General features: G+C 37.9%; 1 protein-coding gene across 4 annotated transcripts in view; it reads left to right on the plus strand.

The window, feature by feature from the left end:
• The first annotated feature begins 9,815 nt into the window (after positions 1–9,815).
• The window catches only part of fign (fidgetin), a 49,534-nt gene continuing 43,447 nt past the window's right edge, over positions 9,816–15,902 (plus strand). The window contains exons 1-2 of one of the 4 annotated variants that reach the window (XM_072579476.1): positions 9,816–10,364; positions 10,984–11,124. Coding sequence is in view for 1 of the 4 variants with exons in the window: in XM_072579473.1 (XP_072435574.1) it covers positions 11,398–11,422 (25 nt within the window). In the remaining 3 variants the exon portion in view is untranslated. Of the gene's footprint in view, positions 10,365–10,983; positions 11,125–11,304; positions 11,423–15,902 lie in introns of those variants that run through there. The other 3 variants (XM_072579477.1, XM_072579474.1, XM_072579473.1) reach the window with 3 other exon arrangements.

Genomic DNA, 15,902 nt, shown 5'->3' on the forward strand with positions numbered 1-15,902 from the left:
TAAAGATGATGCTTTGTCAAAAACTTTCGCTAAGTCTGGGCCATGGAATTTTAAAAATTCTGATGCATCTCTGCAGGTCTTCTTTTCCTTGAGAGGTAGGTACTTGTTGTGCATTTCAACTTTGCCTGGGTTGAGATGGATCCCACAACTTGAATAGATAGAGCTAAAAAGGTTTTTTATTATCTTTTGTTAGAAAGTACATAGTTGAACTACGCCAGTTTGTACACTGATGTACATGACAGATAATACCATGATGTTCCGCATTATCCAACTTATTCTTAAATTCATGTTGTATGTGAATGTTGACTTTCTGGGAATATCAATTGACAGAATTTCTACTTCTCTGAGTGGCAAAGTAGCATCAGCTTTGAAGTACCTTATGTTATCAACAAGACTAAATATAGGACTTATGCCCGAAATGTCAATTCTCCTGTTCTTCAGATGCTGCCTGACCAGCTGTTCTTTATAGCACCACACTCTCGACTTGAACATAGAAAATGCATAGTTCTTAAATATTTATTACATGTCTTACAGCAACTATACATTCCTTCAAGGTGCAGAAACATAAAGAAAGGTCAGTCAACCATAGCTGACAAAGGAATGATTGTATAAGATTACATGAAGAGGCTTATAAATTTGCCAGAAATTGGAGAAATTCTGAGCATTGGAGGACCAAAAAACTGGTACAGAAATGGAGAACAGAATATGAATGCAACCTTGCAAAAAAAATCCTTAAAATATCTGTGAAAGCTTCTATAGGTACACAAAAAGGAAACATTTGATGAAGATAAATGTGGATCCATTACAAGCAGAGGCATGAGAATTGATAACAAAATGGAGAAATGCAGAGAACCTAAATTATTACTTTGTATCTGTTTTCACTGATGAAGATTCAAGAAATCTCCCATAATTAGAGATCCAAGTGACAATGGAGATATTAAACGAAATCAGTACAAATATGTAGGTTGTACAAAAGAAATGAATGGGGCTGAAAGTCAATAACTAACTGACATCTGACATTCTACATCCCAGAGTATTGAAGGAGGTGACTATGAAGATAATTGATGCATTGGCGATCATCTTCCAAACTTCTGGAGATTCTAGCATAATTAATGCAGATTAGAAGTTAGCAAATGTCACCCAGCTATTTAAAAAGTGGACAAGAGAGAAAACAGTGAACTACAGACCTGTTAGCCCTAAATCAGTAGTAGGAAAAATGATAGAATCGATTATAATGAATGTGATAAAATGATACTTGTAATAATAATCTAAGTAGTATAGTTAGTATGAATTTGTGAATGGGAAATTATGTTTGATGAGCCTGTTGAAATTTTTTGAAAATGTTACTAACAAAATTTATTTTTATAGTATACTTAGATTCAGGTGTGTTAGAACAGATTGATTGGAAAATTGGTTAATAAAAAAAAAGATTTTCAGAAGCCTTTTGATGAAGGCTTTTGTTTGTTAACAAAAGCATATGGGACAGGAGTCATGTATTGGCATGGATAAGAATTGGCAAACAGGCAAAAAACATAGTAACGATAAATGGTCATTTTTGCATTGGCAAGCTGTAATTAGTGGGCTACCATAATAATCAGTACTTGGGCTCCAGCTGTTCACAATAAATAGATATATGATTTGGATTTGGGCACCAAATGTAATATTTCCAAATTTGTGGATGATACAAAACTAAGTGGGAATGTGTGTCGTGAGGGAGATGTAAAGTGGGATCAGACTCAATCAGCAAACCAGAGCATGACAAATGGAATATTACATGGAAGAATGTGAAACTATGAACCTTGGTAGGAGAAATACATGTGCTGAATAGTCCTTTAAATTGTAAGCATTTTGAAAGTGTAAATGTACAAAGAGATCTAAGTGCCCTTGCTGAGAAGCAACTGAAGACTGACATGGAGGTGCATCGAGCTATTAGGAAGGCTAGTGGAACGTTAGCTTTTATCACAAAGTAATTTGAGTACAGGAGTTTTGAAGTCTTGCTTCAGTTGTATAGAAGCTTGATTAGAGTCAAGATTAGAGTGGTGCTGGAAATGCACAGAAGGTCAAGCAGCATCCGAGGAGCAGGAAAATCAACATTTCTGGCTGGAACCCCATTCCTGATGTAGGGCTTTTGCCCGAAACATTGATTTTCCTGCTCCTCAGATGCCACCTGGCCTGCTATGCATTTCCAGTACCACTCTAATCATGACTCTAATCTCCAGCATCTGCAGTCCTCACTTTCGCCAAGAAGCTTAATTAGCCTGCCCTTGATTCCGGTGTGCAGTTTTTGGTCTACTTACCCCAGGAAAGATATTATTATCATAGAGGGAGTGCATTAGAGTTTAACCAAACTTGTTACCAGGATGGCAGGACTGTCCCAAACAGAGAGATTGGACAAACTAGAGTTTCAAAAAATGAGGGTAAATTTCATTGAAACCTGCAAAACAATTAAATGGATAGATAGGATAAATGAAGGCAAGATGTTTCTCCTGGTGGAATCAAATCCTGGGGCTACTATTTAATAATATGGGCTTTTGCTACCTAAGACCATGATGAGAAACATTTTTTTTTACTCAGACAGTTGTGAATCCTGGGATTTCTCTGTGCAAAAGGATTGTACCATCAGCCATCATCATATTAAATGGTAGAGAGACTCAACAGTCAGAACGGCCTATGTCTGGTTTTATCTTTCTGTGGTGTCTGTCTGGGTACAATTGTTTCATACCTGGATTTACTCAGTGTGAGTATTATCAGTCTATTTTGCTAGAATTGGTTCATGAATATTACAATAATGTGATTTGTGCATACTGGTAAGCAAGCTATCGTTGTTCCACTCTTATCCACCAGGTAAAAGGCTTGTGGTTTCTTTGCAGAACTGCCATTGCTACATTTTATTGTCAATGTAATGTATCTAAACAAAGGATGGGTGACCTATTTGCATAGATGGGAAAATAGGTTGGGAAAGTTACTGGTGATATTCAACAGCTACACAACTTTGAATGAGTCCTGTGAACATTCCTTTACAGGCCAAAGATAGCACCAAAAATTTATTTTTCTGTAGCTGTTTTCAGTACTGGCAGTTTGTTACACTATATGAGAGAGAGAGAGAGAGAGTTTTGTTCTGAGAGTTGGACTTCATCTCATAGAGTCCAACTTCAGTCCAACCCATCCATGCCAACCAAACATCCCAACCCAATCTAGTCCCACCTGCCAGCACCCAGCCCATATCCCTCCAAACCCTCCCTATTCATATACCCATCCAGATGCCTTTTAAATGTTGCAATTGTACGAGCCTCCACCACTTCCTTGGCAGTTCATTCCATACATGTACCACCCTCTGTGTGAAAAAGTTGCCCCTTAGGTCTCTTTTATATATTTCTCCGCTCACCCTAAACCTATGCCCTCTAGTTCTGGACTCCCCAACCCCAGGGAAAAGACTTTGTATATTTATCCTCTCCATGCCCCTCATGATTTTATAAACCTCTCTAAGGTCACTTCTCAGCCTTCAACGTTCCAGGGAAAACAGCCCCAACCTATTCAACCTCTCCCTATAGCTCAAATCCTCCAACCCTAGAAACATCCTTGTAAGTCTTTTCTGAACCCTTTCAACTTTCACAACATCTTTCCAATAGGAAAGAGACCAGAATTGCACACAATATACTAACAGTGGCCTAACCAATGTTCTGTACAGCCGCAACATGACCTCCCACTTCCTGTACTCAATACGCTGACCAATAAAGGAAAGCATACCAAATGCTTTCTTCACTATCCTATCTATCTGAGACTCTACTTTCAAGGAGCTATGAACCTGCACTCCAAGGTCTCATTATTCAGCAACACTCCCGAGGACCTTACCATTAAGTGTATAAGTCCTGCTAAGATTTGCTTTTCCAAAATGCATCACCTCACATTTATCTAGGTTAAACTCCATCTGCCACTTCTCACCCCACTGTAATCTAAGGTGACCTGTTCACTGTCCACTACACCCCAACTTTGGTGTCATCATCAAACTTACTAACTATACCTCTTATGCTCACATCCAAATTATTTATATAAGTGATGAAAAGTAGTGGACCCAGCGTTGATCCTTGTGACACTCCACTGGTCACATGCATCCAGTCTGAAAAACAACCCTCCACCACGATCCTTCCGACTGGAATCATAAACGGTGCCAAGAATGAACCCAAGCCTCCAGACTAGCCATCAATCAAGGGGTCCTCGACAGACAGAAGGGCATAAGACTTGTTGCTTTTTCTTGTTTCTCTTCCATTTATTACCCATATTATCATTATTATTATTACTTATTAAACACTGACATTTAAGCAAATTTCTGTTGTCGAGTCTTCTTTTAACTATATTTAACCAAATCCAAAAGAACCATTTGTATACACCCTGTGATCCAAGACGCTACTATAATCAGTCAAGCATGCTGTTGTTGGCTTTGTTATTGAATTCCAATGATCCAGGAACACAAGCTTCAGAATTCTGACTGATAAACTGTTTGCATTAGCTCTCACGTTGACTTTCACCTTGAGAGTTGTCAATTTTCTTTGGGCATATGATCTTAATGACTTCAAAAGCTTCTAATGATTTGATTTTGGCCACACACTGTGTAACATGCACACTGTGGAAAAGCTATTCACCTTCTCATTGAAGGTTCCTTTACTCAGAATCTTCAACCTGCCTAGTCTCACTGCTCATCTCATGTATGTCCTTAAATAGACTTTTGGCACACTCTCTGTTACTACCAGCATGTTAAACATGCTATTTGCATGGCTATATCCTATTCTAGCCTCTGGTTCTGTCTTTGGAAGCAGATTTCTTGCATAGGTGAGCCGAGTGCCCATTTCTACCACAAGACTTGTGGAAGTTTGGTAATGCTAAATAGCTTTGTGTTGGGTGCAATTGACTGCAATTCCCCTACAGCTTGCTTTCTTTCTGCATCCTGGCTGCCATGCATACTGGTTATTGCACCTAATGCTTACAGATATCGTTTGGGTACAAAGGCTTCAAATTTTGTCATCTTTAAGCAGCGTATCATTATGTCTCTAAGAGGTCTTTTTTGAAATCTTTGGTAGGTGCTAAAACTACAACTAGCCTCATTATCTGCTCAGACAGCTTGGTCCTTGAAAAATAACAATCATCTACAGACAAACCAATCAATTGACTTTTGCCATTGTTACCTATAAGATATCAGGTCTAGGTGGTGAATTCTAAAGTTTACTTGTATAGGAAGCAGATCTTCTTGCATTTCCCAAAACTTAGCAGGATCGTTTTGGCCCTACTGACACAAACCTGAAGTGTTGACACTGCGACCCCTGGTTTCCAATGGTTTTCTTTATTTTCACTGCTTGCTTAGCTTGTTCTTTAATGACAAGATCTATAAAGCATAGCTTCTTCTTTTGTTTAAAGATCCAGAATTCATGTAGGAAACCTGCAAACTTCTAATTCATGCTAGGGAATTTGGCAGTCATATTTCTGATGTTCCCCATCTTTTTCAAATACAATTGATATTTAAGTGATTTATAATCATCCTATTACTATAAGGTTATCCTATTTGAAGACTCAGCAATGCACTATTGATATGTATTTCGCTGGTTCAAAAATTCTGCTCTATCCTGTTACAAATACAACTTAATTTTTTTTCGTCTTGACTGCTAGTTCAGTCCAATTTAGAATCAATTCTATGCTTGAACAAGCTCATAAATCAAGTACTCACTGTTCCTGTTGTTTCTTTCTCATAAGTGTAACTCTTCCACTGCTTCAGGTCCTGTTTGAGGCCTTTTCTTGGGACTTTTCAAGATTGCATCGCTGGCTTCCTTTTAAAGAAAATTCCTGAGTGCTCATCACCATGTTATACTTCTTGTGTAATTGGTAAATAGCGAGGATTAAATACAGAGGATTCAGTTTATGAAGTTGCAAACAGGATTATTTAACAACTCAGACTACAATTTGTTGAATATGTATGCATCCAGAGTCCAGCATATTTGTGCTGGACTGCATATGACAGTTGGTCATGTGGTTTCCTCCTGGACCTTGTCTCACTAATATGTTCACTCTTAAAGCTGACAGTTCTTAAAGCAATAATAGACAGCATTCCAGCATCTAAGTTACAGAATCTGAATTCATTACAGGACTTGAGCACAAAGATGAGGCTGACATTTCAGTGTAGTAATAAAGGACTTCTGCACAGATGCCACAATTTGTTTTTTAATGTAAAGTTAAACCAATGCCACACCTGACTTTGGGTGGATGTATAAGGTTCTGGAGAACTAGTTCCCAATGTCCTGGTCAATATTTATCCCTCAGACTACGATAGGAAAAAACAGGCTATCTGTCCATTTTCACATTGATGTTTGCAAGAGTTTGTTAAGCATATACTGGCTGCTTTTTTTTTACATTTCAGCAGTGACAGAATTTCAAAATAACTTCATTGTTGGTGAAGTATTTTGAGATATCTAATGAGCATGAAAAGTGCTATGCAAATATAATTATTTCTTTCATGCAATATCTGTATTATGAACACTACAGTTTTACTTTTGTCTTGGTATCATTTTGAATTTGCTATAATCCATATCACCATGCTAAAACTTCAGATCATAGCACAAGACTTTACTAGGTGTCTCTCTCTCTCTCACACTGCTGAAATAAGTATCTGCATTAACCTCTCAGTTCTGAAGGTGAGACATCTCCTGTATCTGCTTCACTAGATAATTGGTTAGTTAGTCCATCCATAACCTTTACTTATGGTAAACTCATAATTTGTCATTCTAATGACATAGTGAGCTCATTGTTTAAGAAATTGTAATTTAAATAGCTGAAGACAGAGAGAGAGAGAGAGAGAACAAAGAGAACAAGCAGTGTGGAACTCCAAAATGACATTGACAAAGTGCTTGAGTGGGCCAATAAGTGGCATAGGACGTTCAATGCAGAGAAGTATGAAGTGATGCACTTTGGTAGGAACAACATGGAAGTGTAATCTAAAATAGGATATACATTCTAAGGGAGGTGCAGGTGCAAAAAGACCTGAATGCATATGTGCACAGATCATTGAAGTTTGCAGGACAGGTGAAGGGAGCACTAAATAAAGCATACAGTTTTTTTTTCACTTTATTAAGAGAGTAGAAGAGCAAGGAGGTGATGTTGAACTTGTGTAAGGCACTTGCTAGACCTTAGCTGGAGTATTGTGCACAGTTATAGGTGTAGCATTATAGGAAGGATGCAAATGCATTGGAGAGAAAGTAAAAGCAATTTACAAAAATCATTCCAGGAATGAGAAACTTCAATTACGAGGATCTCCTTGAAGAGAAGAAAACCGAAGAGATTTCATAGAGGTTTTCAAAACCATGAGCTGGGCTTGATTGAGTAGATAAGGAGAAGCTGTTCCCACTCATAAAAGGAATTGGAATGCAAGGGGAACCATGTGTAAAAGAATGATATGAGGAAACAAACCAGTGAGTTGGCATGGAATGGAATGCACAATGAGGCGTTAAGAGAGTATCGGATGATCCTTTGGATAAAAATAATGTATAAGGGTATGGGGAAAGAAGTAGGAGATTGTCACTGGGTAATGCTGGTTGTTTGAAGCGCTGATGTAGACAGGATGGGCTGAATGGTCTCCCTCCATCTGTAGCATTTTGTGATTCTGTGAAAAAGATAACATAAATTTCTGCTAGCAGCCAATCACAAACATTTTTTGTGGTCATGAACACAAGAACGAAGAAAGGGAAAACCAAAGGCAGAGAAAAGCAAGAAAATTAGTAAACATAGCTAGAAATGTAAAAGATGAAAGTAAACAAAACACATTAGGAAAGAAAAATATAATAATAATAATAACAACAATAAAAGTTAAAAATTGAAACATAGAAAAGACAATAAAACAAATAATAGGATAAAGTAAGAATAAATAAGAAAAGAGCAAATGAGAGTGAAAGGAAGAGCTCAGATAAAAGTTGTTTAGGATCTTTAATATCAAATCTCAGTAATAAAGGCACTCCTCACATTGTAATAACAGTTGATAGTGTTATTATTTGTTTCTTCAACCTGGTTTTGGATTGTAAAGTGAGCAGGGTATTTTTTAAAGGAGAGACAAATAACCATGGAGAGAGTTAATAAAAACAGAAAATGCTGGAAAAATTCAGTATTTGTAAGGAGACAAACAGAGTTAACGTTTAGTCAAATAAGACTCTCCTTCAGATCTCAATAACTGAGTTTCTCCAGCATGTGCTACTTTTATTTCAGATTGGCAATGTTTTGTTTTTTGAATTACAGAGGGAGTTAATATGTCAAATGATTTGTAAATTGTTTTACAGAAAACATTTAGATGATATAAAAGTGAGGTAAAAGATACCGTATACAAAGAAGGATAGGTTTCAACTTCCTCTTTCCAGAAGTAGAACCTAAAATATCAACATTAGGTTGAACATACCAATTCACCCTGTCATTCTGTCGGGTAGTCGAAGTATCTAACGGTTTCAAGTGACAGCCTCATTAATCCAAATTGGGATCTTATGGTATATATATTACTCTGAGGCCAAATAAACATCCATTTAGTAGAGAATATTCATCAACGCTTTTGGCTCCTAAACCCTGGCAAAATAGCAAAGAGGTCTTTGTAAATAATATGAAAATTTATTTTTGTAAAGCTAGGAGAAGTAGTACTTTCTCGGTTCCACAATAACAATAAAGGCCACTTCCTTCTCTTTCTTAAAGATAGCAACACCTCTTTATCTTTTACCTCGACAGGTTAATCATTAAGATTGCACCAGTCCAGATCGGATGAGATGCAACATGTCTATTTGCTGTCAGTAAATTGACACGTTAATGTTAAGGTGTCTTGGCTGTCAATGAGATTCAGATCTCTCTCTATGACAGCCAGAAGGCTAGCTGGTACCTTTATTAAAACTAACATATAAAAAGAGCAAAGAAAGTGAAGACAGGGGGCATGTCTTCAAAGAAAATCAAGGGTGCTGAAAGAATACTGCGATATTTGAAATTTGTGAAACTCTCCTAATCCCATTTTGACCTCTATTTTTGGCATTTAACATTATTCAAATGAAGATTGTTGCAAAGTTCAATAACTGTGCCTTATCTTTCAGTTAGACATTTAGCAATTCTCTAGTCTTATCATTAACTTTACAAATTACTGAACTTACTCCATTTTATTTTCTTCACATTACTGTCTGCTTAGAAAATGGGAAAGCCTGTAATGGTAGAGGAGTAGGAAAGAAATACTCCCTCAGAGCAAAACAATGTTGGTCAAATTATTTTTTTTAACAAAACAAAGAATTGTGGATACTGGAGATCTAAATTAAAAACAGAAATTGCTGGTGAAATTCAAAAGTCTGGCAACCTCTTGGGAAGATAGGAGGGCTAACATTATGAGTCCTACTTTGTTGTTATTTGCTCCAATATTTGAGGCTGTATCTTTACTGGGTTTTTTTTCCGTTTGTTTTTGTACAAAAACAGCAAGTTGTGGAGAAATTCAGATAGGCTGGCAGCAGCTTTGGAGAGGTAAAAAACAGAGTTAATGTGTCTGTTCAATAACCTTTCATCACTTCAGAGTATTTCATCACAATCTGTTTTCATGTCAGATTTCCAGTATCCACAATACATCCCTTTTGTGTTCATTTTTTTCACTATTAAGTATGCAGATGTTTTACAGTTGTTAGTCAAAACAAGATTTGACGCATTTGTCTCTGTGAGTCTTATGTAATTCAAACCTTGAAAGATGTTAACATGGTGGCACAATGCAAATTAGGTTTACAGAACACTCGAATTGATTCACGAAAGTTGTTCATTTTAAATTGGTGGTTTGAAAAAAAAATGCTCAATCAGAGAAGCAACAAAAGGTGTATTCCCTGGGAATGAACATCAACATGTAACAGTGCATGTTCATCTCGGTGAAGAGTGTTCCGAGGCATGCATTATATTTATAATATGATGCTCAGTTAAAAAGGTCGGAATTCAAACTGGATTTCAGAACTTGAGCACAAACTGACCCAGAAGGAGGAGGAACATAAAAAGCCTGCAGTTCGGATTTGGCAACAATGAGATCTTGTCAAGGAGCCGTGAGTCTGCCGCAGTTTATTTTCAGAGTGAAGCGTTCAGTGAGTGGACTATCGTGGTGTTTCACTCCTGATGTCTTGTTTGAAATTGCCTCTCCGGCTCGGACGCATGCGTGTCCCCCTCCTCTCCTCGGCCGAGGCAGCTGTTTTGGGTCCGAATTCCAACATGGCAGTCTTCCGAGCGCACTGGTTTGAAAACTTGGAATGATTTCAAATCCTTGTCAGCCCCGCTTCACCCGAGCTCCCGCTTGCCAGTAAACACCGGGGTCGATGTTCCCAACCTCCGCGGCGACCCTCCAGGTAAGACTTCCTTTTTTTTTCCGCCCCGATTGGCAGCAACATTTCCATTTGAATCCCGTAAAATCGAAGCGATCGCGAGCAGATTAGGGCATTGGGGGGAGGTGGGGGCTGAATAACCCCCCGCCTGACTTCCCCCCCAGTGTTTATCTGCACCCGCAAATCACTTGCACACGCTGTGCGCCCCGCACTCTAGACTAACGCGTTTAAAAAAGACACACGCACACAAAGAAAGAAAGACTGGGACTTTTCCTTAAAGTAAGCGGGTTAATTGCAGTAGTGAGAATCCAAGAGTTCAGCAGAGCCCCAACCCCCGCCCCTCTCTCACTGCTCTCTCTCCTCCCCTCCCTCCCCATGTGCATGTTCTTTCCCCATTGGAGCGGAGTAGAGTTATTCCGCTGTCGAGTCGGACAGCGGTGAGAGTGCTTTGCAGCTTGGTTTGCTGGGGGAATAACTTCTGAGCAAATTCAGGAGTGTAAATAAAAAGCAGACCTCCCTTACTTGGCGTGGTATATGCTCGTGATTTTTATTTAAAAAAAAGGCACCCAAGTGTCAGAGCCGAGGCTGAACCTGTGCTGTAACTGTTGGGAGCTGGAGAGATAACCACATCATCTATTTTCAGGCTGCAAAGGAAGCATGGTGGGCGTATTGTGCCGTGGAACAGAGGAGAGAGAGAGAGAGCGAGATGTATAATCTAATGGTATATACAGTACAGTGATCCTATTACTGTCCTCCCCGGAGCTTCTTGTTAGTTTCCATGGAAGTGAGTGAAATTGACAGCGACTTGGATTCGTGATCATGTGCTTGTATTTTTTTTGTGTGTGGTGCGCTCTCTGTCTCTCAGATCCCTTTTTGTTGATGTCGCTCCCCCCCCCCCCCCCCCCCGCGATTACATGCATGTAGGTTAAATGAATACCTGACGAAGGGGTCCACGTTTCAGCAGTGAAATTTGATAGCCAAGAGGGGGGGAAAAGTGGCTAATGAAAACCCAACGGTCGGAATTCTGATTGTGAATCCAATTGTGTGCTTGCAAGAAATGATCAGTAGCGCGAGTGTTTATGGTATGTTTCTGTTGTTGTTGCATTTTTGTCATTTGCAAAGCATCTAAGAGCGGAAGCTTTTTTTTCCACCTTAAAGATGTTTAATGTGCACGTTTCCATAATTTGGAGCTTTAGAGATCCTTCCGATCTCGTGCTAAACGTGTAATATATATTCATAGCGGATTTGGCAGTGGTGTGCATAGGATGCTATAGAGAGGCTCTCGCGTTTATAAATTTTAAATCGGGGGCAGTACAAGTGATGAGGGCTGGTATTTGACGGGAATGCGATTTTTGCGATTGGTATTCATTAGTGCGAAATTCACAGCGAGCGGCCAGCAGAAAACAGCAGGTTAGGGTTAGCCAACGGTTGCCTGTAGTTAACAATCATATGATTTAGGGTTTATTTTAATACGACTGCGCCATTTATTCAAAAAAAGCCATTGCCAACAAAACTTGAACGTATTAATCAATTTGCAGTTGATGAAACCCAGTGTGAGCAGAGTAGGCAAAACCAATGTTTTTTCCTCAGGATTTGATGTGAATTTTGGTGTCAATTAATTGCGATGTGTAACAGCCATAACAGTCCCAGAGCGTTTTAAGTTAAAGGAAAATTCAGTTCCGCAAATTAATTGCTGGAAAGCGAGGAATTGAAGGTAGTAGTAAAGGTCTTATGCTATTAGATATGTGTTAGATATTTAATTTTTTTCCACTTAGTTGCTTTAATGAGACATTTATAGGAATCCTTCTGATCAATAGTACCGCTATGTGAAAGACTTTTGTATTGGTCTCTGACGAAATAACAATAACTTATTCCTATCACTGGACCTATGAACGTATGAAGCCCCTGTGCCAGGATCATTGTTTTAATAATGAAAGTCCAACAGTTGCATCACGTAAATAGCAATATTTCCACATATTGATGATGACACTTGACTACCCCACCCGAGCCCCCTCCCACATTCAGGACTGTGTCCTCGCGTCCCCATGCAAAACGTGGCATTTAAATCAGTATGCGAATCAGATGCTGGGAAGTTCGCGAAAGTATTTTGCATGCGAGCGAATTTCGGTGGTGTAAATAGTTGAAAACAATGTTTTTCCTGATACTCACGAGTGCAGACCACATACCAGCTGCAAACACAGCAGAATTATTTAAGCTGTTATGTGTCTAGAAAACTCAATAAGATATATGATAGAAAAGGGCCAGAAATGAACACCAGTATGGAGCAATTCCTCATTATCTAGAGTAGATAACTATGTTACACCTTCAAGAACACTGAGAATATTGTTTGTGTATGTATGGAACAGAACAAATGAAGAATTTGTGTATACAGAAACAAGACAGATGACTGCATTTGTAACCTTCATTGCACCTTCAAGCATAATTATTTGAACTTTTAAAAATTGTTTTTGTTTTGGTGTGTACCTGATTGTATATTAGGAAGTAAAAGATAATGAATATCTGAGTAGGTTTGTTCATAGAACACTTTATCTGTACTAGTTATAAACATAATACATTTTTCAGTATCTCCAAGTAAGACTGCTCGAGTAAAATACCATCAACCTCAGCTTGTCAGCTGTAAGCAAATATGTTAAGTGTTGTGTTTGTGCTTTAGATTAGAAAGAAGAGACCCAGGGGAGCTAGCATCATGCAAATATAACAAATCCCATTTCTAATATGCATGATGTTCACCCTTCCAGCAGCTGGATATGTTTTCTTTGTGTTATTTTTGAGTGTGCTGACAATTTTTAGTACAGATCTAGGCTGGACTACATTATAAAGTGAAACCAGCTGCCTGTCGCTGCTCTGAGGGATGTGTTTGCTCTGCTGAGAAGATGAAGGACCACAAATCCTTGACACACTTCCCTGACATGATCAACATTCAGCTGCTGAGATTGTCTGCTTGGTCAATTTTTTTTTGTTCTGACTGACAGCATGCAGCGCAAACAAATTAAAGGAAAAAAAGTTTGAGCACAAATGCAGTGCTTTCTTATTATTCTTTCTGTGGAATCTCTGTGATTCTGTTTGAAGCATGAGCACTGGCTTCTCAAAAGTCCATTTCACCAGTGAAGTATTCGCTCCAGTAAAGGAGAAAAGAAAGTGCTTTTTTTCCCCCAAAATAAGTATGCAAACTGTGAAATGATATGTTAGGAAAAAGTAGAATTTTATATGTTACCTATTAGTTGCAAACTTTATAATTTAAAAAAAAAGATCAATGCCTGGCAGAAAGTAGGGTCTGGATTGTTTGTGTGCAAATTGGGAATTGGCTAGACCAGGCAGTCCCCAATGGAGAAAAAGGGAGGTTTAGTGGTAATGCTTTTAATCTGGACTTGTAGAGGATTCATGAGCATCCATAGATTTACACTAGTAATTATCATATCCCAAGTGGCACAGGAAGGCATTTGCCTAAAAACTGATGTCTTCATTACAGTGTTTACATTTTAATTGAACAGATTACAGTTTCTGGTATATGAAGAGTTGTAGTGTGAATGAGACAGAACTTTAAAAAATAACCTCTCAGGAAAAATAAAATCCATCTGCAGCTATAACATTATAACAAATATAAAATATTCTGGAAGCCAAGCAGTATGATTTTCAAATATTATTGTTTATATTTCAGTCTTTTGCAGGGTTTCCTTTTTTTTTGCTGTCTGTTGAATACTTCATACATCCAGGCCCTGAAGCATTGTATGGCTATGTACTTGGCAGTATGCCAGACATTGACTGCAGGAGCCTTGGTACCTGAGAGTTTATCAGTTTTCTGGTCTGTAAAAATGTGATGAAGATGTTGGTAAACTGCCATGAAGGTTTACAGAATGTCGGAAAAAAGGTCCATGTAATCAGATTCTAACTCTAGCCTGAGCCACCCTGTGCTGGAATTAGCTGCTTATTGACCAGAAGTGTGTTTGTGGAAAGCCTACTTGCTGACCAGTACATTAGGAAATCACCAATTTGTTGCGATGACCACAGATTGGTTTGGTAACAATATCACTATTTATGTAAATACTGTAAGCAATACTATTTTTAAGGTATAGAAACAAACTATAAAAGAATAGAAGAATTAGAAAATAAATCTGCCACAGTGAAATAATGGGACAATTACCTCAATAGACAAGTACTAAGCCACAACTGCCTTTTGGCACAATGATTCACCTTTGCATCAACAATGTGTGAATTTGTTTGATCCAACAACATCAAAGTAAATTCTTTCTTATTTAGATTAATTGCACTGCTGCTAAGATTCTTTACTTTCCTTAAACCCTGATAGTGATCCACAGATAAAGTTCAAACTGTGTTCAAATTCTGGACCCTGTATTTTATTTCCAGCTGAAGCGATTTTACTTCAAGGTTACATTGTTATTGCGTGATCATTTTTTCTTCCAGTTTCTTTGCCATGTTCGATAACAAAAACATTTAGGAATTTTATTGTCCATCTGTTTCTCAAAACAAATTTGTCACTCCAGTATTTCATTACAAAAATTTGTTCTCTTTTAAAATTCATTGTTTTGCTGTCCATGACAATAATGGGTGTTTAATTACTCAATAAGAGATTCCATTTTTACTGCAGGCTAGACAAACGGTATTGATTTTTTACTTTGCTGCAATATGAAACTGAAAAACACAATTACAATTCTTTGCCTTGTGAAATGCATTAGTCCTGTTGAAAATCAGACCTTCCAGTTGCAGGAGCCTACAGGTTGAGACTGTAAAATCATTTATTTTGTAATACTTGTATTTTGTGTGAATATTACAAATGTTTTCTGAAAATATTTGACAAGTTGTTTTCCTGCAACTGTATTTACATGGAATTACTGATGTGACCATTACCAAATTAGATTTTAAATTCTGTTAGTTCTGCATTAACAATTCTTACATAAGTTATTAAAGCATTGGTTAAACAGTTTTATTAGCTTCAATATAATTAAACTGAGCACTATTTCACTACAATTTATTCAGAATAATAGCATCAAGGTTCATGTTAATTATTCCCCCCGCCATATCTGAGCAATTGTCTAAATCTTCCCTCCTCTCTGGAAAGCATTGACTTTTTGTTGGAATATGGATACACAGGCATCAGTTACCCTCCAGTACTCTACCACAGTGGCTGTTACTAACATTCTGCCATGATGGTATTTGTTTGTAGCTTTTTGGCATCCATATGTGCACCCACTTTCAACAGGAGTCATAGGATCAAGAGTGTGAAATATGGCTGTTTTATTCCCTCCCTAACCCTGAGGTGCTATAGGCAACATAATGCTTTAGCACCTTTTGGTGAAGAATTAATTTAACATAGACAGGGATTGAATCCAGGATCACCCTAGTTGGTCTAGTTGTTCATTTAATTGACTTATTAAATAATCAAAGAAATCATTGTTTCATTTTTCTTCAATTTAATTTGAATGGCAAGGCAGAATGACTTGCTCTTAAAGTTTGATGTGGAATGATAAAAGAAACAGTAAATATAAGGATTAAAGTGAACATAAGGGGGTTAATGTATGAACC

Source organism: Chiloscyllium punctatum, chromosome 10, assembly GCF_047496795.1.
Source record: "Chiloscyllium punctatum isolate Juve2018m chromosome 10, sChiPun1.3, whole genome shotgun sequence".
Classification (NCBI taxonomy): domain Eukaryota; kingdom Metazoa; phylum Chordata; class Chondrichthyes; order Orectolobiformes; family Hemiscylliidae; genus Chiloscyllium; species Chiloscyllium punctatum.